Source organism: Talpa occidentalis, unplaced genomic scaffold (assembly GCF_014898055.3).
Source record: "Talpa occidentalis isolate TD23 unplaced genomic scaffold, MPIMG_talOcc4v2.1 talOcc4.7, whole genome shotgun sequence".
NCBI classification, from domain to species: Eukaryota; Metazoa; Chordata; class Mammalia; order Eulipotyphla; family Talpidae; genus Talpa; species Talpa occidentalis.
The window spans coordinates 58535643-58559783 of NW_023605083.1; the positions used below are offsets into that span (position 1 = coordinate 58535643).

At 35.8% G+C, this 24141-nt stretch overlaps 1 protein-coding gene across 7 annotated transcripts in view; it reads left to right on the forward strand.

Annotated features, from left to right (window-relative positions):
• The window catches only part of FKTN (fukutin), a 42150-nt gene extending 18677 nt beyond the window's left edge, over positions 1 to 23473 (forward strand). For 3 of the 7 annotated variants that reach the window (XM_037491971.2, XM_037491970.2, XM_037491974.2), the window contains 4 exons: positions 3969 to 4098; positions 5909 to 6042; positions 7478 to 7605; positions 19875 to 23473. In XM_037491971.2, the coding sequence (XP_037347868.1) occupies positions 3969 to 4098; positions 5909 to 6042; positions 7478 to 7605; positions 19875 to 20088 (606 nt within the window). In that variant the 3' untranslated portion in view covers positions 20089 to 23473. Of the gene's footprint in view, positions 1 to 3968; positions 4099 to 5908; positions 6043 to 7477; positions 7606 to 13985; positions 14160 to 15575; positions 15691 to 19874 lie in introns of all 7 variants that reach the window. The other 4 variants (XR_008549464.1, XM_054688856.1, XM_037491973.2 and 1 more) reach the window with 4 other exon arrangements.
• The last annotated feature ends 668 nt before the right edge of the window (positions 23474 to 24141 follow it).

Consider the following 24141-nt stretch of genomic DNA (forward strand, 5'->3'; position numbering starts at 1 on the left):
TTTAATAATTTTTGGAAAATATTCACAAACTTCAAGAAAAGTTGCAAATGCAGATAATTTTTTTTCCTGAACTCTTGGAAGTAAATTGTCCACAGTATGCCCCACAGTCCAAATAATTTATCATTTCATTAAGACAAGAACATCCTCCTACGTTTTTTTTTGTGTTTTAACACAAAAATCAGGAAATTAGCATATGTATTATTACTGTTTTATCCCCATTTAAGTTTTGCTAGCTGACCCAGTAATGACCTTTATAACCAAAGGTCATTTCAGTTCGGAATCAGGTTTTTATTTTCCTGTCTTTTTTGTCTCCTTCAGCCTTAGTTACACAGCCTTTTTTTGAAGACGAGAGGCCACTTTAAATTATCCCTCATTTTGGGTTTGTCTGTTTTTTCCTCATTCGATTCAGGTTCTATACCTTTAATAGGAGGTAATGCTGTGCCTGTCTCATTACATCCTAAAGGCGCTGGGCGAATTTTATTTGGCCCATTACTGGTGACATTCACACTGATCACTAAAGTGCTGTCTGCTAGCTTCACCCCTGTGAAGTTTCTGGTTTTTCCCTATGTAATTAATAGGAATTTTGCGTGAAAGAACTTTAAAATTATGTAAATACTGTCAATAGCTTCCTCAAAAGTTAAATTTATTTATTTGCTTATATCAATATGAATTCATTGTTTACCCTTTTATTCAATGGGTGATAGTCTTTTGTTTCATTATTTAATTTGTTCCATATTCAATTCCCTTTTGATACGTTTCCATTATCTTTTGAGCATTTTTTTTTTTTTTGCTTTTTTGCACAAGATGTTCTAGGTTCATCTCCTTACTTACAGTTTTTACTTTTGATTATATTCTCAAACTACCAAGAAGTTTAGAACTAGGATTATATACATTATTCCTAACTTGCTTTTGTTTCAGCAGTAACCATCAAAAAATAATTATCAAGCTCCAGCCAGTTAAATTCCAGTGGAAAAACAGGGCAGAATATGGAAATATCTGGACACCTAGCCTAGGAATATCTAGACAGCTGTATTTTTTGTTTTTTCTTTATTGAGGTAACATTGGTTTACAACACTGTCTATGATTTTGGGGAATAGCTTCAGACCTTGCCCGATGTATGTTATAACCACCCCCGCAGTCAAAGTACCTGTGGTCCTTTACCCTAGGCCATTGAGCCCGCTCCCACCTTGGCTCCTTCGCCTTCCATCCCTTCCCTTCTAGCAGTCTTAATTCTGCAGTCATATTCCTAGGGTCTGTTTTGGTTTAGTTTTTCCCATTCCTTTGTTTTTCCTCTATATTCCACATATTGTGAAATCATCTGTTGTCTTTTTCCTTCTGACTTTTTAACTTAACATAATCCCTTCCAGTTCCATCCATGTCATTGCAAATGGCAAGAGTTCATCTTTTTTATAACTGGACAACTATATTCTTGTTTTCCTTCCATAATTTGCTCTGAGAACTTGGGTAAATTTCTGAGCCTTAGTTTCCTCATTTCCAAAACGAGTGGGTACCTTCTGCCATCTTATTAGTTTATGACATTTTGGGAGAAGGCTTAAGGAAAGGTTGCTTAAACAGGAAATATAAAATAGATATATTTAAGTTAGGATTTTGTCTTTTTCTAGAGGTATGATAATCCCAAGATTTATATAAGATACTTCTAATGAAAAAATGTATGCATACTATATAGAATCTATAACAGATATAAAAATGTGTAACAGTATATATGTGTATACACTTTAACACATATAAAGGTCACTTCTTTTTTTTTTTTAAAGATTTATTTATTTATGCATATGAGAGCTGGGGTACAGGCCAGAGATGCTACGGGGTGGTGAGAAGATTCACCAGAGACAGAGCGGGGAACAGAACAGGCAGACTTTCTGAAATACACTGCTGAGGGAGCAACGGGTGAGACAGGAGAGGTCTGCTTCACCATGTGTGTTGCTCCCTGGCTGGCCGGGGATCGAACTCATGCTACAGAGGTAGTGGATTACTTCATAGTGTGTGCTTAACCCCTTGTGCCACCAGGGAGGCCAAACACATATAAAGGTCACTTCTAAGAACTGCAGTTTCTGGGAGTGTTATGTTAGGAAAGGTAGGTAAAGGTGGAAGTTTGAGTACACAGGGGACAGCTTCAGTCACTATAACTGTTAGAGTAATATTTCCATAGTGTGTAAAGTTTTGATATTTGTGATTTAATGTGATCCTTTCAGTGACTCCCTGAAATAAGGCAAATATTTGCCTGTAACAGGTAAGGAAATTTAGGTTTCAAGATATTAGTTACATAATCATCATTGACTGAGTGTGATCAAAATTCTGAGACTCCAAACTCCGAACTTCAAGGATAAAAACATGCATTTTTCATCCCAACCATATGTTTATGAGAAGTTATAGCCTAAGGATGTTTTCACTTGAAGGGATCCCATATAATTTGTATGTTCTGAAGACGTCAGTTTATCTTTAGGAGCCTCACTTCCTAGGGTTACTTCTTACTTACAGTTATTCTAGGAAATGTATTTCTTCTTACTATGTTATAAAAGAATCAAAGCATATTTTCAGATAGTGTAAGCATGGAAGAGACTTAGTCAATCATTTATTTACCCATTTATCAATCTGTGTTACTCACTAAATTTGTAAAGACAGTTATTGAGAGATTCAGTACTCACCCTTAAGGAACCATCTTTACAACCTAGCAAAAGAAATATTATAAGTAAAATCAACAACTAGAATTTAAGAATTATAGTAAAAATTAAATATATATTAATACAGGTGGTCACTATTATTAATAACTATTCTAAGATGAACATATGATTTCATTGCTATGTATAACTAAACATAATTCTTTGGTCTGCGATAATGAACTGAAGAGGAGCACTGGGAGAGTAAACACATATCTTTCCAGAAAAATCAGAGAATGTTTATCAGTAGGTGGAACTGAAACCTGGAAGATTTTGTTAGTCAAGGACTTTTCAGACAAAGAAACCAACATACATAAAGGCACAATGGCTTAAAAAAAATTATGATCTATTTGGAGAGCATGAGTTAATGCTGTAAGATGAAGTGTGAGGAAGGTGGAGATGAGACTGGACCAGTAGTTAGGGACTGGAATACACTTGTCTGCCATGCAAGTTTAGATTTTGTCCCCTAGGTAGTGAGGCATCACTGTAGTGCTTCCCTTAGCTCTAGAATATTCTAAAAATGAAGAAAATCAGCAAAGCAAGAAGACTAAGTAAATTTTATTTGGATAGAACTTCACAATTCCTTAGACATTTTTCTGTCATCTGTTATCTCACTCAATCTTCACAGCCTGCAAAGTATAATTATCCTTTTATTATTGATGAGGACATGATATCTATGAGAAGTTTATTCTTTCATTATCTCTTTCATTTAATAGGTATTCGGGCTCTGTTTTAGATACTAGAGATAAAGTGATAAACAAGAATGAAGTCACTTTCCTCATTGCATTTATACTCTGAGGTGATATGCTCAGGGACACAGCTAAAAAGAAATGAGGCTAGACTTGAACACAGATAATCAGTTTCAAAGCTCCAGATTCATACTAACAATACTACAGTATCCATCTCTGAAGACCCGTTATCAGTGAATAATGGATGAATAATTGAATGAATTTTCCCTCCGAAATGTTTGTGGCTTTTAAAATTAGCCTTCCTCTCCCCCCCTCAACTACCTGATTTGCTAAATTGTGATGTGGAGAAGGAAGTTGATAAAGATATGAATCTCATCCATTGGGAATCCTGCCTGTATTCTTTCCCTTTAATTTGTCCTTCCTAGAATCTACTTCTATAGTTTTATTTTAATGTGTAATGAACAGGGAACTCTGAAACTTCATTTCTGTAACACAAAAAAAGATGTAATAAGGGGTTAATTTTCTAATTTAATTAAGATGTCACAGAAATGTTTCTTGTAAGTTAGAAATGGCTTTGGTAATCTGCTTATTTTATCTGTAGCAGTACCTTGATGATAACACTGTGGAAGCTATGACCTTTCGGAAGAGTGCAAAGGAATTGTTGCAACTAGCAGCCAAAACATTAAAGAAATTGGGGGTACAGTTCTGGCTGAGCAGTGGAACTTGTCTAGGTAAAATTCTTGCTTTATGTTTCTTTTTGCCATTTCATCCTCTTTGGCTACAGGGAATGACTGCTTGAAATGACAAAACATCAGTGATATTTGAAATATCATTTATAGGCAGGATAAACATTGCATGGAGAAAGGATTTTTTGATTTCCTTAGAACAAATTAATTTGAGATGCAGAAAATAGGAAGGCCAAATGTTGTGAGTAATATGTATAAAATTTATATCAGAATACAGAGACTGATATTGATTCTGAGGTAATCTAGATTAGCATTTTATTATTTCTATCCCAAAGATCATTACTGCACTTTTAAAAGAACTCTATTCTATTTCTTTGCTCACATATCATATAGATAGCTTGCATTGCACCAAAAGATTCTGATGAGAGGAAGATAAAAGGGAGTGTCATAAGGTATTTCAAAAACCATTGAATACTGTCACTGATTGGACATCACTGCCTTTTATATTCTTTTGATTCTGAGATGTGGATTATAATGTTTTTCTCAGACTAGAAGTAGGAACATATGCTAGGTCTCTATGTCAAATTAATTTAAAGATTTAGAATTCTAAACAATATTATCCAATAAACAATGCCTGTAAAGGTAGTTCTAAACATCTATTTATTCTTAAAATAATCTGGATGGAGGATTGGAAGTATAATAGAGGAGGCCCTGTTATTATATCTTATAGTAATAAGGTATAAATTTTATACTTTAGAATAATACTGTAGCACCTAATTGAGAAATGGATACATAGTTAAATACTTAGAATTCTCTTTTGACAGTGTGCTGAAAATTGGGATTAATACTGCTCTCCTCTTTTATATGGCCCATCAGATTCAATCTGTTCAGAGCTGTTAAGTTCTACAAATTACTACTCAGGAAAAGAATATTGGCTAAACACAATAATGAAATTATGTTTTTAGCATATTTTAATAGCCTCCATCATTTGAGGTTTATGATTAAACTTTCTCAAAAGTATCTTAAGTTTTGGCAGTTCTTGTCCTTTAAGACTGCCCATCTGTGTCTGTGCAGGCATCTGTCTTTCCTTATCCTTTTTTCCTAAGTAAACCTGCTGTGTGCTGATGAATGGGGAGAAAAAGTATCTAAAGTTTTAAAAATTATTTATTTTATGGAGGTAACATTGCTTTACAACACTGTATATGTGTTAAGGAGTATAAGTTCATACCTCTTCATATATATGTTATGCCACCAAACCAGTAACCTAATTTGTTTTTTAGTGCATGGCCCAATTAACATTATAAGGCTATAGTTTATTAAGAAATTAAAATACATTACAAAAGTTTTAATGGAGTCCAAGTGCTAAACAAAGATAGGTTCTTCAACAGGTGGTTCCTATAACCATGGATTTTATTTTGGATTTTAATATTTTATTTTTTTAATATTTTTTTAAGATTTATTTATTTATACAAGAACTGGGGTACAGGCCAAATGTGCAGGAGGGTGAGAGGATTCACGAGAGACAGAGCAGGGAACAGAACAGGCAGACTGATGAAATACACTGCTAAGGGGAGTAGTGGGTGAGACGGAAGAGGTCTGCTGCGCCATGTGGGTTTCTCCCTGGCTGGCGGGGATCGAACCTGCACTGCAGAGGCTGCGGACAGCTTCACAGTGCAGCGCTTAACCGCCTGTGCCATCAGGGAGGCCCTGGGTTTTAATATTTTAAAAGATAATTTTGGTAAAGCATCCTAAGTCTAATCCTATGAAATAAAATCTTACAGATATTATCCTATGTAATCACTAATTTTTAATTTTTTCCAAACCTAAGTTTATTCCTTTTCTTTTTTGTTTTTAGGATGGTATCGGCAGTGCAATATTATTCCTTATAGTAAAGATGTCGACCTAGGAATTTTTATTCAAGATTACAAATCTGATATAATTTCAGCGTTTCAGGATGCAGGACTGCCACTCAAACATAAATTTGGGAAGGTCAGTGATAAAAATCTGCTTTACTTCCTCCTAAGTACAAAGTCTGAAAAATGAAGAATATTGCATACATCATTTTATCACTCACTCTTGACCAAGAAGAGTTCAACAAAAACTTGTTACCACTTATGACTTCTCCTCTATTTGTGAAAAACTAAAAATCTGGCTTACTAAGGATTACGAGAAACAGAAAGACCTTGGACTCTTACAGATTAATTTGTTATTATGCTGGCTACAGTATTACTAATAGAACATAGTTCATAGTTAATAAAATAAATAATATTCCCACCTGCCCTACCTGAAGTTATATCATTTCTCATGAGACATTTAAATTTATGTACACTTAGGCACATTGTCAACAAGATACATTCATCAATTGCTAAGGGGTAGAAATACTGAATTATTTCAAACAATTACTTGATTTCATGTTTATTTCACTTGTCCTAGGCCACAACAATTTTCATATAGACCAATTAAGAATAAGTCATCATGGCTTAGATGAAGTCTCCCTTAGATAATTTTTATACTTATACACTAAGCCCGTGATCATTTTACTCTTTATCTGCCTGTTCCCAGGGAGACGTTGTCCTGGAAAGCAAGTAGAGTATGTTTCATCACTAGAAGGTTATTTCCCTCATTGTAGTCATTCTAGTTTATTAAAACTAATAAAATTTTAAAATTTTATTTAAAAATTAATAAAACATTTTTCTGAGGTCAAATCAAAGGAATAGAATGCTCGTCATTTGGCAAAACCTTTTCTCTCAACAACTTACTTTTGCCTAGTGCTGTGCGTGCATCTGAGACACAAAGATGGATAAATTATCGTCTTTACCCTTGAGGGATTCACTGTCTCATTGAGAGGGGAAAAAACCACGCAGATAGTTAATATGCCACTAGTGCTGTAGCAGACAGGCGCACCAAAACCAGTGGAGGCATCATTCTTTATAGGATATTTCTTTAGGGAAAGGGGCTCAGAATTTTTTCCTATTTTTAAACTTTTATTTCTTTTTTTTTTTCAATTACACAGTGTAATAAACTTTGGTATATATGTAAATTTCTATAATACCACATTTACTTAAGTACGTGTTGATTGATTGTGATGATTTATTTCCTGATAGTTTTACTTGGTTACTAAAGGGAATAATTTTTTTTAATGGTTCCATTCCTTCTTTAGTCAGAAAGGAGCTCAGGAAGAGAATATTCTGTGAAGTGATAATTTAACAACTGTAAGTTATTTACTCTGAGTTGTCACCAATTGTAAGAAGCAAAATTATTTTATTCACTTAAGAAAGAACTCAAATGATGGCATGCTATTGATCCATTCCAATTTTTCAGGTGTTGCAATTTGAAAAAACATGTCATAGAATTAATACTATCCCTACATAAAACATATTTTTTTAAATAAAAATGTATTTCCTTTGTTTCATCTTCCCTCTAGGTAGAAGACAGCTTGGAACTATCTTTCCAGGGAAAAGATGATGTCAAACTTGACATTTTTTTCTTCTATGAAGAAACTGACCATATGTGGAATGGCGGCACTCAGGCCAAAACAGGAAAAAAATTTAAGTATGAATCAGATAAGTACTTCCAAAATGGGCTATAGCACTAACTTCAGAAACTAGAAATTTTTTAAAAATTAAAAAAAAAAAACAGACAGACTGTCAGACTGTCAAGGCTCCACTAGTAGCTAATACTCCCAGCTTACTCATGGAGCTCCCTGATAATTGCGGGTGAAGAACACATGTAAGGACAGCCTGTGAGGATAAGTGTCACTGGGTTTAACAGTCCAACGAATCATCATGATTACAAGCCCTTTTGTCACCACAAAGGGAAAAACCAAAACAGGAACACGAAAATGAAGCCTAGAACCTGAACCAAAAACATTGATTAATAGTCAGAGCCATAGAAGTTTGCTAATTTGATGGGGATGGCTAAGGATCAGTAAAAACTTTTCAGGGTAAAGTGAAGTTCAAGTGAGGAAATTGGGCTTGAATTTCGTTGAGGCCTTAAATGCTGGGCAGTCTCTGGGATGTGCCTTTAACATAAACTGAGAGTTAATCCTTAAAGGATGCCCATTGGGCTTAGTGGCTGCCATATTTTGTCAAATGTAAAATGATATGGATTGTAAGATCCTCCACTATTTTACATACTTCTAAGAAAGGAAAAAAACACCACTAGTTATAATGCTAAGACACTTAGGTCACAAAGGGAAAAATTAAGGAGAAAAATGTCTCAGAATTGCTGAAATTCTGTGTGTTAATTGGCATTTTTTAATTCTTTTTTTAAATGCAACCACAGTCAAATTTGATAAGAAACGAAAATGACTGTAACTGCTCTCCTTTCCTATACAATTGGCTTATTTTCAGGAAAGAGAGGTGGGGGGAGAGAGAGAGAGAGAAGGAGAGAGAGAGAGAAATGAGTGGGAATGAGAATTTAAGTAATTTGATCAAGGTCACACAACAAATAAGTGAAGGAATGAGTGAGTAGTCTGTCTCTTAAGTTCATGCTTTCAACCAGTATTCCTCAATGCCTCCCTAATATACCTGACATAGTGAGGCACTGAGCATAATCCTTGACTTATTGTTATCATTAAATGGTGGTTATCACTGTAATTACCTCATAGTATTAATATAATGATAACTATCATCACTGTCATTATTATGGTAGTTATGTGGCCAGTAGCATAAATTTACTTCAAATAGCTTAGATTGGGACTTCTTTCATTGAATACATTTGAGTTTGGGCACAGTGAGGAATATTCTGTAACACTGGAAGAGAATTCCAAGCTCATATTCGTTTCTCCTGGGTGCACTTACTTACCCTACTGGGATCACTCAGTTTTTTGTTTTTTGTTTTTTTTCCTTTTTTTAAATTTATTTTTTTACTTTAACATTTATCATTTTTTTTAAATTTTAGACAATATTTGCTTTCCCCCATCCCCTCAGATTGAGTCCCCATAGAATTTCCGTCCAGAAGGCACCCATGCACCATCACCACAGTCCCCTGTGCTCCTCCCTCCCTCCCTCTCATCCCTCTCCCTCCTCTTCCCCTAAAGTATGTCTTGTCTGTTTTTGCTTTGTTGTGTTTTGTACTGTTATTATTTTTTTTTGCACTGATGTCTTATTTGGTTCCCTTATATCACTGTTATAAGTGAAACCATCCGATATTTTTCTTTTTCCTTCTGGCTTATTTCACTGAGCATGATTCCTTCTAGCTCCATTCACGTTGCTGCGAATGGCATGAGTTTATCGTTTTCAATTGCTGAATAATATTCCATTGTTGTGTATATATACCACATCTTCTTGATCCAGTCATCTATTTTTGGGCATTTGGTAAATGGTGCTGCAATAAATATAGGGGTAGAGGTGCTCTTTTGAATCACTGTTTTTGTGTTCTTTGGGTAGATTGCTGGATCGTATGGTAGCTCTGTTTTTAGTAGACTGAGGAACCTCCAGACAACTTTCCACAATGGTTGGACCAGTTTGCACTCCCACCAGCAATGTAGGAGAGTTCCTTTTCCACCGCATCCTTGCCAACATTTGTTGTTGCTTGTTTTTTTGATATGTGCCATTCTTACTGGTGTAAGGTTTTATCTTAGTGTGGTTTTGATTCGCATTTCCCTGATTATATGGGATGTTGAACATTTTTTCATATGCCTGTTGGCCATTTGCATTTCCTCTTTGGAGAATTGTCTTTTGAGTTCTTCTGCCCATTTCTTGACTGGATTGTTTATTTTGTTTTTGTTGAGCTGTGTGAGTTCTTTGTATATCTTTGTGATTAGACCCTTATCAGTTGAATGGAGTGCAAAGATTTTTTCCCAGTCAGTGGGTATCTCTCTGTTCTGGTTAATGTCTCTCTTGCTGTACAGAAGCTTTTCAGTTTGATGTAATCCCAGGTGTTCATCTTTGCCGTCACTATCACTGCTTTGGGTGATGATTCTTTAAAGATGTTTCTGAGATGTATGTCTTGTAGTGTTTTACCTATATTTTCTTCTATATATTTTATGGTTTCAGGTCTTATGTCCAGTTCTTTCATCCCTTTTGAGTTGATTTTTGTGCACAGTGAGAGTTAGTGGTCTAGTTTCATTTTTTTTTTTTGCATGCGGAGGTCCAGTTTTCCTCCCACTCAGTCTTTATTTGAAGGCAAATAGTCTTCATGAAAACTGAAACTTTTACAGGAGGACTGAGAGTAACCCAAACTTCTTTCTCAAACTCATAAAGTATACCCAAATTGACACAGACTCCAGAGCATGTTCTTGAAACTTTTATTCAGTATAAAAAATTGTTTTGCTTATGACAACAAACACCATGCTGAGTATGGCAAAAATTAGTAAGTTAATATATAATTGATGTTCTCTGGCTAGGTGAGTAGAGGTAGTATTTTAACATTCAGCCACCGTTTGCTTATTTAAAATATGATAAAAATGTCAAGTTGAAATGTATAATTTAGAGGCTTAAAAGCAAAACCCTATAAGATAGTGTAGAAATGAAAGGTATGCAGACTGCTGCATACCTTTGAATCCCAGATCTACATTTTCCCAGCTATTTTATATTGGACAAGTTATGTAACCTCTCTGTACCTAAGTTTCCTCAAGTGTAGATTGGGAATAATAATAGAAAACACTACATTGAACGGTTTTAAGGATTAAGTGAGTTAATATGCAAAAAGCATTTTGAACAGTATTAAGCATATCCTGAGTGCTAAGTAATTATCAGCTACTGTTATTATTACTGCTATTACTACTAGTAAAGGAAAAGCAGGTCCTCTTCTTAGTCTTATGAAAATTCACAGAAACCTGTATAATTATCTCAATGTTAAACTGCCACATCTATTCATAGAGAACTCATATGAGAATTTCACCTTTTTTCTAAGAAGGATAATTCCTAGAACTAGTATTATAGTTCTTTATTCTCGCATTTCTTTGTAAAGCTTGCATTTCTTTCTCCTCACTGACATGATCTGAAACCCGTAAGCCTCCAAAGAACTGTTCATTTCTAACCACTATATTTCTGGATAGAAAAAGCTTTTCTCATTCTGCTTTAAATGCTCTTTATAGTAGCAGTGTTTGGGAAGTGTGAAGTGTACTGATTATTTAACAAGAGAAATGAGCAGTGATAGAACTGTCTAGACAGATGGTGTGAGTCCCAGATTTTTCTATCATGTTACCATGACCTTAAAAGGCAGAGAAAAGAACAGGGGATGGCTGCATAGAGTAGTCTCTTTGGAATATTCCCCCAGCCATATGCCATTGTCATTCTTTTCAGCACTATTTACTTTAAGGAGCTGTAGTATTTTCACCACTGCTGTTCCTAGTGGGAAAAAAAAAAACAACTTTAAAACTAGACTAAGTTTATTTCTTTATAATATCCTTCTTATCCATGTGTAGTTCATTCTGAGAAAAGCTTAATATCATAGAATGCTTTATAATTTTTCAAGGAGCTTGAAGAAGAACTTAGGAAGGAAGACAATAGTTCCCCCTTTCAAAACGTTAGTCTGTGTGTCTTCAGATTGATGTTTTCGGTCCTAAAAATTAATAGTTTTAATATTAACAGCAATGATAAAGATACTTATACAGGGTTTCTGTTATCTTGTCAGGCACACAGATCAGTTCTTTATGTTTATAGGCTCAGATAATCCTCATATTATTCCTGTGGGTTAGGTATTCTCACTCTCGGTTAGAGATGAGGAAACTAAAACTCAGAGAAGTGAAGTAACATGTTTGATCCTTAATGACAGGGCTGGGATTTAAGTCCAGATCTATAGGACTCTTAAGCTTAAGTGATTTCTTCTAAGAATTAATAGGTTAAGTGAGTTTATACACCATGCATTTAGAACAGTAACTGACACATGGTTAGTGTGAACTGTGTGAGTATTAGTTACTGCTGCTACTGTCATTGCTGTATTATTGTTCCTATTGTTAGGATTGTACTGCACTCAGACAAAACATAGCACCTTCTACACAGTACTAACTTGTATTGATTCCTGTCTGGGCAAGCATTTTCTTCCCAGGTCTCATATTCATTCCATTTTTAGTTCCTAGTTTCTCATTCCCTTATCTGAATTATTCTCTTACCAAAATATATAGTCCATCCTTAAATATTTTCTGGGCTTCTTACATTTATTTTTCTTCTCCAGTATCCCAATTACTAGTAATAAAAAGTGATGAATATAATAACTATACCTCCAGGATGTAAAGTTTTTATTCCGCAACTTCACAGTTTTATAGATGCTACCTAGATTTCTTTGGGTTATTTCTTTTATTTTCATCTGAATCAACTGATATAAATAGAAGTTAGAAGTTTGAGAGATAATAATGCAATAATAAAAAATAACTGTTTCTGAATATTTGCTATGTGCTAAGCACTATGCCAAGCTTCTATATGCTTCATCTCATTTAACTCTCATAATAAGTTTATAAGGGAGATTTTATTTATTTTCATCCTCATTTTATGGATCAGGAAATAAGGCAGAGCTGAGACTCAGACGTAGGGTCTAATTACTTCAGAGCCCACATTCTTATTCATATTCAATGTTAGTGTCATCATGATGTCTATCACATTGTTATTACCCCCTCCATGAAAATAACCCTTCTATTTATTGAAGTGATAAGGGTAATACAGCTATCTCTCTATCCACAAGAAGGAAATACACTACTTCCTGAGGCAGTAATGGGTTCCTTACATCTTCTGATATTTGCAGTTTCTTCTTGTTTAGACCTTCAAGAAGTTGGATCTGTCTTCTGTAGGACTAGACTTCCATCCAAGGGTGGTTCCTATATAACTCAACATTGATGTGTTACAATTAATTAAACTCCAGATTTATCTGGATTTCACCAGTTTTCCCACTAATGTCCTTTTTTTCTGGTCTAGTACCTACTCTAAGCTACTACATTGCATTTAAACACCCAATCTTTTGAAACCTGATTTTAGTCCAAGATTGAAGCACTAGTAGTAACACATTATTTTACACCATCACGTTTCTTGCCCATCCAAGGGCATTAAGTTGCCTCCTTCCTGAAGTTGCTTTTTTATTTGCTCTAACTGCACATAATCTTTTTCTCTGAATATCCATAGATTCCTTCTCCCCTCCCCCCACCCTTTACCTCTCTCCTGTTTTATATAGGTCCTTTTGATGATTTGTCCTTGCTGAGTTACAATCAGGCCTAGTAAATCAGTCAGACAGAGTGAGAACTGAGCCCTACTTTTAACTAAAATCAGATATCCTCCTAAGTGCAATCTATAATGTATTGTTAAGATGATAGGATGATGCTAGATTGACTACTTGATCCAACCTCGCACCTTTGGAGTCCAAGCCATGAAATAAGGTGACCACACTTGTTTTCAGTCACTCTGCTTCACAAGAGATTAAAAACTAGAATTAATTGTTGCATTCCCACTCACCGGCTCTCTCAGTTCTGTGAATTGATATCATGTGCTTATATTTGTAGTTGTCAAAAACCACATTAGGCTTTTTAGTACTTACAGCTGTGAAACTAAAAAGGAGAATTTGAATAATTTCTTTAAATGAGTCTATTTTAAACACTGGGTTTTCTGAAAATGATCTCTCATTTCTTATCCTGTTTATGCCTTCATATTTTACAACATAAAGATTATGTCCTAGGTCTCCTTAATTACATACGCTTCCAAACCTCCAATGGGTAGCAGGTGCAAAATTGAGTCTTTGAGGGGAGGACTTGAAATGCATGTTATATGGTAATTGTGCACTTATACCATACAGAGACGTAACTGTTATTTGTATAGTAAGCTTTGTTTCTTTTTTAAGAGACGATTACTTCAGGATGAATAAAAAGAAGGTCTTTCATTTATGTGAAGTAAATTATATTTTTAAAGACTCCCAGTTTTTTGTTTGAATATAATTCTATTAAGTTATTCTGAGAGAAATAAAAGCATACTTTCACTAAAATATTTGTACATGTTTGTTTATAGCAGCAGTCTATTCATGGGGGCCAAAAAATGGAAACAACCCAGATGCCCATCTTCTGGTAATCAGATAGACAAATTATATTATGTTCAGACAGTGGAATACTATACATCATACTGGTCTATGCAGTAATGTGGATGAATCTTAAGAACATGAACATGGAAGAAGACAGATAGAAAGTATGTATTGTGAACTGCACTTATCTGAAATTTTACAAATGGCAAAACCAACCAAGAACGTAATAAGATCAGTGATTGCTAGGGATGAAGGCAGATTGATTGCATGACTGCCAAAGAGCACAGGGAATCCCGGGAAGCTGGAAATGTTCAGCTTGATTACTGTGGTGGCGACACCACAGTATATGCATTTGTATATGCAAATGTATATGCATTTGTCAAAACTTACAATAGGCATATAAATTACTCCTCAAAATTTAAAGTGTAAAGCTGAAAAAAATTGATATAGAAAACCAATACTAAGAGAAAAGAGCCCAAGATGACAAACTGAAACAGAATGCTATCTGGGATTAGAAGCCATGAATTTGATAAGGGCAGACTTAATTACAATGACAAACTTCTAGTCTTTGACTCCTGATTGGACAAATTGGGTTATCAGAAATCAAAATGAAAGAAACCTTTATATTTAGTATGAAATTTGAAATCACATTGTTCATCTCCTTTTGTCATTATGATCACCAAAGAGAAATTCTGTAAAAATTGTCTGAGAAAAAGCAAGCACATCTGAACACTGTGCTGGTTAACCGTTAATGAGGTATAGATCTAGTTTGGGGAAGTTACACACTAGAATTAAAAAAAATGTCTTGAGGCTTTGTCTTCTGGCATTGAAGAAAAGTTTTGTGCATGTGTGAAATACATAGTTTTGAAACAGTTATACTGCGTATGTGCATTTGTTCAGATGCTAAATGGTAACTATCTGTATGACCTCTAATGCTCATTGATGGCATAAATTTCTTATTTCTTCTGTAGTGCAGAAAACTGGTTCTTATGGAGACTGCTTAGCAGAGCTCAATAGTCAGTAGGATAGATGAAGTCACTCAATTTACAGTGGAAGGAAGTGGGAAAATGAGGTTTAATGGTTAGAATTTTATTTTACAAACATGCATATGTTACATATATTGATTATGTGTTAGACGTTTGGCATAGAAGTGGAATATGGGATCAATAAAAACCACAGAGAGACTATATTCTAGCCTAAGCTCTGAAAAGTATGTTAAACACTCCTCTATAACTCCTTTTGATTCTGTACAATCTGTAGTGGGGCCGTGAATGATTTCATGGAAAAGAGAGTTAAGAAAACACTAGTCAGTGTAGTGTAATATTGGCTTTCAAGAGTTGACTTCAATTCTTAGATAACTATTTTGGGCATAATTAGTAGTGATACTTATAATTATAGAGTAATTCCTCACTCTGCCATATTCCTTTTGCTTCAAACACAAATCACTGAAGAATATGTCTAAAAGATATAAGTGAATTAAAAGGGAATAAATGACAAAGAAGTAGTATTTTTAAAGAAATTTCCAAATTAAAGGTAAGCAGGATATGTAAGAAACCTACATCTATATATGCTTCTTGCAGAATGTAATATCGAAACCAAAAAACTAACAGACTATCAGAGAAAATAAATTGTTCATCAAGGAACAGCAAATATATGATAGAAGCTATAAGATGATAGAGTGACATCTTCCAAAAGGTAAAGAGAAATAACTGTAAACTTAGAATGTTATGTACATTCAGTATTCAAGAGATAAAGACATTTACATATATACAAAGACTAAGAAAGTATATGTATGCAGATTCAATACACTGAATTCAGTACAATTCAAAATCTGTTAAGCAATCCAGGAGGAAGAAATGATATATATAAAATGATGGTGAACACAGAAACGGATAGAGTATGTCAGTAAGTTTGTTAGCCATTGCCTATAAAATTTTTTAAAAAAAATGTTAAGAGAAAATTCAAAATAGGTAAACCTCTTGACGATAATCGAGCAGATTGATCAAGAAAAAGAATAAAATTAAAGACACTATTTACTACTCAAACCTAAATTGTCTGCCTTTATAGTTTATAATCTTAAAACTGTGTTGCATTGACTCAGAAGAAAATACTATTTAGGCAACTTGAAATCCTTACAATGTGAAAATGATAAAAATTTCTGGAAAAGTATAAATGTCAAAAGAGACTCAAGAAGATTAAGGTAACCTAGTCTTCCCCTCTTCCTTTCTTACCAGAAGACCTAGAATATTTATAGGAAAGCGTTACCATGACTTCACAGAATAGATTATTTCCTTTATTATATAACCTGTCAGGAAACAGAAAAAGAATAAGCTGCTCAAAAAACTCATGACATACAAAACAAAGCTAGGCTTAGACATTACAAAAAAAAAAAAAAATTTTAAGGAAAATTACAGATATCAGTAAATACAGATGAAAATACCCTAAATGAAAGACAAATAAATAGAATTTTGTAGTGTGTATTAATGTAATTCTCAACAATGGAGGATTAAAAAATTAAAGGTAGAAAAATTATACACGATTGCTTCAATAGACCTTAAAAACTTTTGATATATTTCCTGTAATTAACCAAAAGGGAAAAAGAAGACCTTTTAACAGACTCGGAATAAAAGGATCTGAAATTTCTTTAATCTGATAAAGTAAAATACCAAAAACGTAGAGTGAGAAATCATATTTCATGATAACATTTTTAATAGTCTTTCTATTAAAACCAGAAAGAAACAAGAATGCATACCTTCCTTTTAAGCAGTGTGCTGAAGGGCTGAGGCACTGGAATAACACAAGAAAAAGAAATTAAAAGACAAAATTAGTAATCAGAATAAGCCATTTGTGTTTTTTTAAAATAGGAAATTTGATGGTGTCTCTTTCTCACTTAGCCTAGTTAACTAGTAATCATAAAAACAGTGCTTTTCATTTAGTCATTATTGGTTGTAAAATTAAACTGGTTACTTTATTCAACCACCAATAGTTTTACAGTTTGTAAGGATGTCTGTGAGGGGAAAAGTGGCCTCTTTCAAAACGTTCTACTTTCTTAATCCAAAATAAAATGAAGTGAAAGTGGTATGAAATAGAAAATGAAATTGATTTTTTTTTTGGGAGGGGTGATGATCAGATCTCTTGAACTTACATTCTGTTTAAGGATTGCCTGTGTCTGAATTTAAATTTGTTCACATTGTGGGTCCTATCTGAGAGCTTTAAAAATACACCACTTAGCTGAACTCAGTCTTAGCTTGATGAGCTAAAGTAACCCTGCAGACTCGTGGTGTGTTTTAGTCTTGGTCGTTATTTACTGGTAGCCTGGACAGAGTGCATGGCATGTGTTCTTTTCTGTCACTTACCCCTCTCTGGCTTTCCACAACCCTATTTTACGATCACTTTTCACATTTTACAGTTTATTTATCTTTCTTCTCCTAGGAAGCTGGAATTTTCTTTTCACTGAAGGGATTGAAAATTATTTGGTGAAAAGAAAAACACAAAGCATTTAGGACTGTTTCTACTTAGGTAAAACAGAATAAAATAATTTTGTTAGGAAAACTATCAACAAATTGAGTAACATAAATTGTTTATGCAATTTAAAAGTTTTGGTTTTGCTCATAAATCTTCATTGTTCAAAATGTGGCTTTTGTAAAATGCAGTATTCTCACCTATCCATCCTGGGCCTATGATTTGTCTTTCTTTCACCTCTGATGATACCATGGAGGCTAATATTTAAAGAAAGAGGTTTCCTGGTCTGTGTTACTAGACAGACCATGATTTCTGCCTCATTTCAACTTCAGGCTGTCTACTTGATAGGCTGGGACAGGTGGATGTTCTGCTGACCAGCATCTGATTTGGGAGGCTGGAGGCTGTGAAGATGGGCATGTCTGACAAAAGAAGTAGTTCTCTGAATATGAGTGTGCAGAGTGAAACTGGGACCGGCAGATGGTATCGCTATGCTGTATTTTATTTTTTCTTCAGCTGGGAGATTTGCTCTGGCCGTCTTTTCACAGAAACCAGCTGGGATTATCCATTAGTTGCCAGCACCCACACGTTTGGGTAGAAGAGACTTGTTGCTTTTTCAGAATTTATTCAGCCACTCATTTTCTTGTTCATCTGGTGGTAAAATATGCTAGTCAAAAACAGAATTGATGAGAACTGATCTTTCTTTGGAGAACATCCCAATTAGATCCCATTTCCACAATATGATTACATTTTGACCTCTGGCTTTTTCCATTTCTTTCTTGTTTTTCTTTAATCTTCTGACATTTTAAGTTTCTGTGATCTCTGCTATTGCCACTTCAAATCTCACTACCGAACGTTCTTCCCATGTTGTAAAGAGAAGGACCATTTCTCAAAAAAATACCGACACAGTATATAGGAATATATAATATAAACTTAAATCTAGCACACCTGCTAGTTTTAGCTTTCCTTTGTCATATGGAGCACTTAGGCTTCTGATCCAAAATGCTTTTAAGAAACATGTTTTGGTATAGTTTCTGAAAAGCACTAATCAAAATAGTTATATAGAATTAAATTCTTTGTAGCTACTATTCCTTGGACTGGTTTAGAAATGTTCCTTAGCATTTGAGATGAAAGAAAGCAGAGATAGCAAGTAGATTCATTTGAGGGATGGATCAAGGAAGAAACCTGAGAATGAATCTAGGAGTCGTGCATGTTCTATGTCCTTGGGAAATTTTGGTTGCGAAAGAAAAGAAGATGCATCTTAAACATGTACTGTCTTCTTTAGTTAAGTTCTTTTAGAACAGTTTGAATACAATGGTAATTTAATAACATATAACCTATTAAAAATAAGTAAGATAAAAGTAAGTTCAGGACTGAGGGCAGAAATTTCAAAAGAGCAGAGAGTAAATAAAAAACAGAACAAGACAGGGGCCTTATATAGTTGCCCTTTAAGGAGAGTACATCCACGCATTAGATCTGTATTCCTGCAGCTGAGGAGCCAACAGGGCTGTGTCAAGTTGAGTGGGTCCTACAATGTTTGTGTACTCTGGTGTGAAATTTTCAGGACTATATGAGTCCGGAAAGGAGTTTGAGAAATAACCTGACTGACCCCGGGCATTTCTCCTTCAACTGTCTAACTGGGTAGGTTTTCAAAAGCCATCTGAGACCACAGTGAAATCCAGGACCCAGGGATTTATAAGGTACAGCATTTGTGATGCTATTGCCAGGATTGACTCAGGGTCTCTGGCTGAGTAAGGAGGTGTTTCTTTTCTCACTGCTACATGTGCCGCCTTCCATCCATTAAGAATTCCAAGTATTAGAAATGGAGTTCAAAATTTTTTTTAATGTATTCATTGGTTCAACTGAGATGTTTAAGAAATGGCCACAACCAATTCCAAGCTCTTCCTCAGGGTTTTTTCTGAACTCTTAACGTTTTCCTCCCTTATTTTGGAAACTTTTGCTTTGGCCTTATTCTTATGCAGGGTCTCTCTGATAATGTCCACCAATATTGTTCATCTTCTATTTTACCGGCTTAAAAACCTCAGCAAAAAGAACACTTCTTCCCCCAATGAAATCCCAAAGCTGGCTTTCATTTGCTTGATTTGTGTATCGTTACAGCCCTGACCCCATCAATATAATTATAACTAGGCTCTCCTTTACCCTTTGGAGCCTAGGGTCGGGGCCAACACCAACTGAACCATATAGACTGGGAATAAGGCAGAGAAGTCGGGATGCTGTTAACATTAGAGAACAAAGGGATAGTAAATATAATCAGATGTCCGGTATATATATATATCCCCAGACCTATTTAGCAGGAGAGCACTGTTAGCCAGGATTATGCACTAGCAGCTGGGTTTCTTCGCTGCAACTTCCACTGCTTAAGCCTAACCCCTACCTACATTGCCTCTGTTTTGCCACAGATATGTGTTTCCCAAGTTTACCCTGTGCTGGACTGAGTTTGCCGACATGAAGGTTCATGTGCCCTGTGAAACCATAGAATACATTGAAGCTAATTATGGTAAGACATGGAAGATTCCTGTGAAGACATGGGACTGGAAGAGTTCTCCGCCCAATGTGCAGCCCAATGGAATCTGGCCCATTTCTGAGTGGGATGAGGTTATCCAGTTATACTGAGATTGAAATGGTGGAATGAGTTTCCCTCCTGAAAAGAAATGTGAAAACTGTTTCAAAAGATACATGTCTACTATCAAACATGAGTAGGAGCCAAAGAAAAATGACAAGATTGAAGACACATCCGATTTAATCCTCATTTTACATTTTTTTAAGGAATCTGCACGTGTACAGGTTACAATGAAGCAGCAGAGATGAATGAGAGACGCCTGCCTCTTTCTCCCCTCTCTTTGGCAAGCACCCCAATTTTCTTTGAGGGAAATATCCCTGCCCTCTGAAGAGCTCTTATAGAATATATGTTCTCCAAGTGCTTTCAAAATGTTAGATAATGTTTAGACTGGGGGAAAGGGCTTAGCAGGCAAAGCTAAGCTAGGACGCTTACCAGGAAAGCTATATTAGTTGAAAAGAATAACCTGTTCCTGCTCTTAGCATTGCAGCTGCTAGGATAGTGCTACTTCTTAAGTTGTGGAGTCTGCATTATCCAGGTGATAAGACTTTAGGTAGCTTCAGGAAAAGATGCTAGCAGATTTCATTTTATAAGCAACCTTATGAGAAATTGATTTAAAATACAGGGCATCATCTTATAAGCAATTGAGAGCTTATTTCTAACCTTGTCAAAGTTGAGTAAATTTCCATACACTTTCTATCTTCGTATTTCAAGTGAGAAGAAAGCTTACGCTTGTGTGGTTAAGATTTCCAGCCATTGTGAGAATATTTTCACTGACTTCTGGTAGCACTTTTTGACAAATCATCCAAGTGAGACCATTCTACCAGGCATAATTGTGAAAGGGTTGTGATTTTGTGAAACTTATTTTTTTCTACTTCATTCCCTCAGCCATTTGTTAGGTAAGAATATGAGCTACTCATGACATTTTATATTTTCTATAAATTTGTAATCCTATAATCCCTCTGTTAATATTAACACTAAAATATTAGTAGAATACTGGTAATTGTCTAAATGTATTCTTCAGTGTGTTCATTCGTCAATTGTAGCTGAATGTATTTAATGTATAACCTATAAACTAATTTATACAATATGTAAACCTATCTGTGGCCTCCCCTCTTCCTGCACTTTGTATCAGGTCTCCAAAATGAAGATAAATGGCAAACCTGACAAACCAATCAGCCCATAGAAATCATAATCAAGTTCTAAATAGCTAAACCTAATTTCAGTTTTTGTAGTTGACAAATTTAAGTAATGTTTCTGGGCAAAACCCACCCTGCTCAGAGAATTCCATTTGCTTGGGCATATGCTTCACATTCCTGCCCATTTCTGACTGGGACTTCCACTGTGTGCCAGGGCATCTTCCCCCCCCCTCCACCCCGGTTTGGTTTACTTCTCTTCTCACTGTGCCTGGACTCTCTAAGGTCTTGACGTCTCCAAAATGTGAGCCTTGGTCCCGTTAGTGGAGGTTCCACATTCTTCCCTCCATAGGTCACTGGCAGCTGAAATAGCCCTATTGACTGTCTTCCATTTTCACAGACTACAGCTCTCAGTTCCTACCCTAACTTGGAGACTGGAGATAAGGCTTGCCTCTCATAGAGATTCAGCCATATTTCATCCCGTGCTTCTCAGCAGTTGCATTCTGCCATTGTCAAGAGACCTGGGGCAGGTGAACCTACCATTAATATACCTCATCAGATCGTGTTTCTTTCCTCCCCATAGTATTTCAACAGTCAGACTCTAAATCTCACCACTTTCAGGTCAAGTTTGCCTGGCTTACCATGAGAAGACGTCTTACACCAACTTGTTGGAAGCTAGGCCCCTGTGGATATGCCCAAAGAGGTCCTGGGAGGTGAGATTGATGACCTCTGCTTGGCCACCACATGGCCACACAGTCCTTCTCTAAGCAGGGGGTTCCTGTCCATTCTCTTTTCCTCTGCTGTCACTACTGACATCTGGTTCCTGCAGGAAAACCACAGTTCCCAAATTGAGCAGTCCTAAGAAGTTGGGTGGTGGAGTAAGTCTTCATGATTCTCTAGCTAAAAATCTTGAAGTGTGACCACTAGGAGGCAGAATGTCTGTCCCATCCCCCTCAAAAACAAGTTACATGCAAGTCATCTCCTTTTCTGAACAGAACTTCTATTTTCATATTATTGGTCAAGCTGTAGTCTCCTAGGCTTTCTTGTCCCACATGCTCCCTAGTTCCTTGCTCCCAAACAATTCTCTGTCCGTACCTCCCTAGATTTGGTACCTGCTCTGCCCTGGACTTCTTGGTTAATATTGTAGCTTTTCCTAGAGGTAACTTTTACCTGCTTGTTAGTAAATCTCTGCCCAGTCAAAAGCAGATATGTCATGATTTGGAGAAGGGAAGAATTTGGAATACTTAGTTTTGTTTAATTGTCTCTACTGGATGCCTATATCAGTATTAATAAAGAAGAATTGAAAATACTCATTTCAACCTTCTTTCCTCCAATTTGTGTTTCTCTTTCAAGCACGCAACAATCAATTGGGTATGCAATGCTATTTTAAGCTGCTGTGCATCAGATTAAAATCCTAATTATAGTTTGTAAATTAAACAGATCAATATAATAGTGATATCTTCTACGAACCAGTAATGAAGTAGTCAAGTATGAATTTTTCTAATGAGAAATCACTTCTGGCTTAGAATAACACCCCCCCATCATCATCCCTTAACCCAACCAAAGGCAGAAATTATATAGGCATCTATTAGCCAACCAAGCTGCTAAATACACCTCAAGCACCTTCTCACAGTGGGTTTGAAAGGGAATATGAGAATTAGAAGTACTGTATTTTGTTCTATAAAATGATATGCCATTAAAATGATATACCATTTAAAAAAATGCCAAATTTCGGGGCCTCCCTGGTGGTGCAAGGGGTTAAGCACTGCACTGTGAAGCAATCCGAAGCCTCTGCAGCACGAGTTCGATCCCCTGCTGGCCAGAGAGCAACCCACATGGCACAGCAGACCTCTCCTGACGCGCCCGCTGCTCCCCTCAGCAGTGTATTCCAGCCAATCTGCCTGTTCTGCTCCCCACTCTGTCTCTGGTGAATCCTCTCACCCCCTACATCTCCGGCTTGTACCCCAGCTCTTGTATGCATACATAAATAAATATTTTTTAAAAATCCCAAATTTTGTAGACTTCTGATGGCTCATTCAAGAGCATGGGGGATAGTTCATGTGTTTGTTAAGTGAAAACCATAAGTAACTATTTATATGTCCCTTCTATCTGTAACCAGAAAAACTTAGTTGAATTTTCTAAACAGTGATATTTTAAACATGAGTAAATTTCAGTGTATGCTTACCAGTTTACACTTTGATTTCATCTTCATGTACAGATACTTTGTGGTACTACTGAAAATGCCTTTAATATTATTTTCATCAGAATTTGTAATATATAATCCAGTTTGGGATGATGAATAAAATTTTTCTAATCTCTTGAGATGTTATGTGTTTATTTTTGAAGTTAGCTGTAGAAATAATAGACACTAACATTCATAAACAAGCTGATAAAATAGTGATCTTGCCACCAGTACAGTATTCTAAAATTCAAGTCTGGGAATCCAATAGTTTCAGTAATACAGCTTGCCAGCCAAAAGCCACCAGGTCACCTATTATCAAATAAAGTTATTCAGCAAAAGAGAATGCCCAACATGGAAACAGTAACATCTCAGGAAGAAAAAAAAAATGCTGGATGTTGAGGGGTACCTTGGTGTTGGTTTGGGAAGAAGGGCTCAAGAGTAATGTGCACCAGAGAGGAAGTAAGCTGGGACCAAGGTGGAGTCTTATCCAGAGAGCTCCAGGGAATTGAAACAGGCATTTGAGAGCCAAGACAAAAGCTTGAGATTAGATGAATTGGGGCAGGAGAGTTGGCAATGAGGTCTTCAACTCTGGGGAAGACATAAAGGCAACTTCTGGAAAGGGATGGAGGACATGGGGACGCAATGTGTGCACTGGTTGGTTATTAAGACTGGGCATCGCATTGCAGGCAATGCAAGTTAGGAATGAGGACAGGACTAACACAACACAGGGACACCACAAGCTTGTCTGTGGGGCCTGCAAAAAGCAGAAGCCTGGAAAGAAGATGGATCCA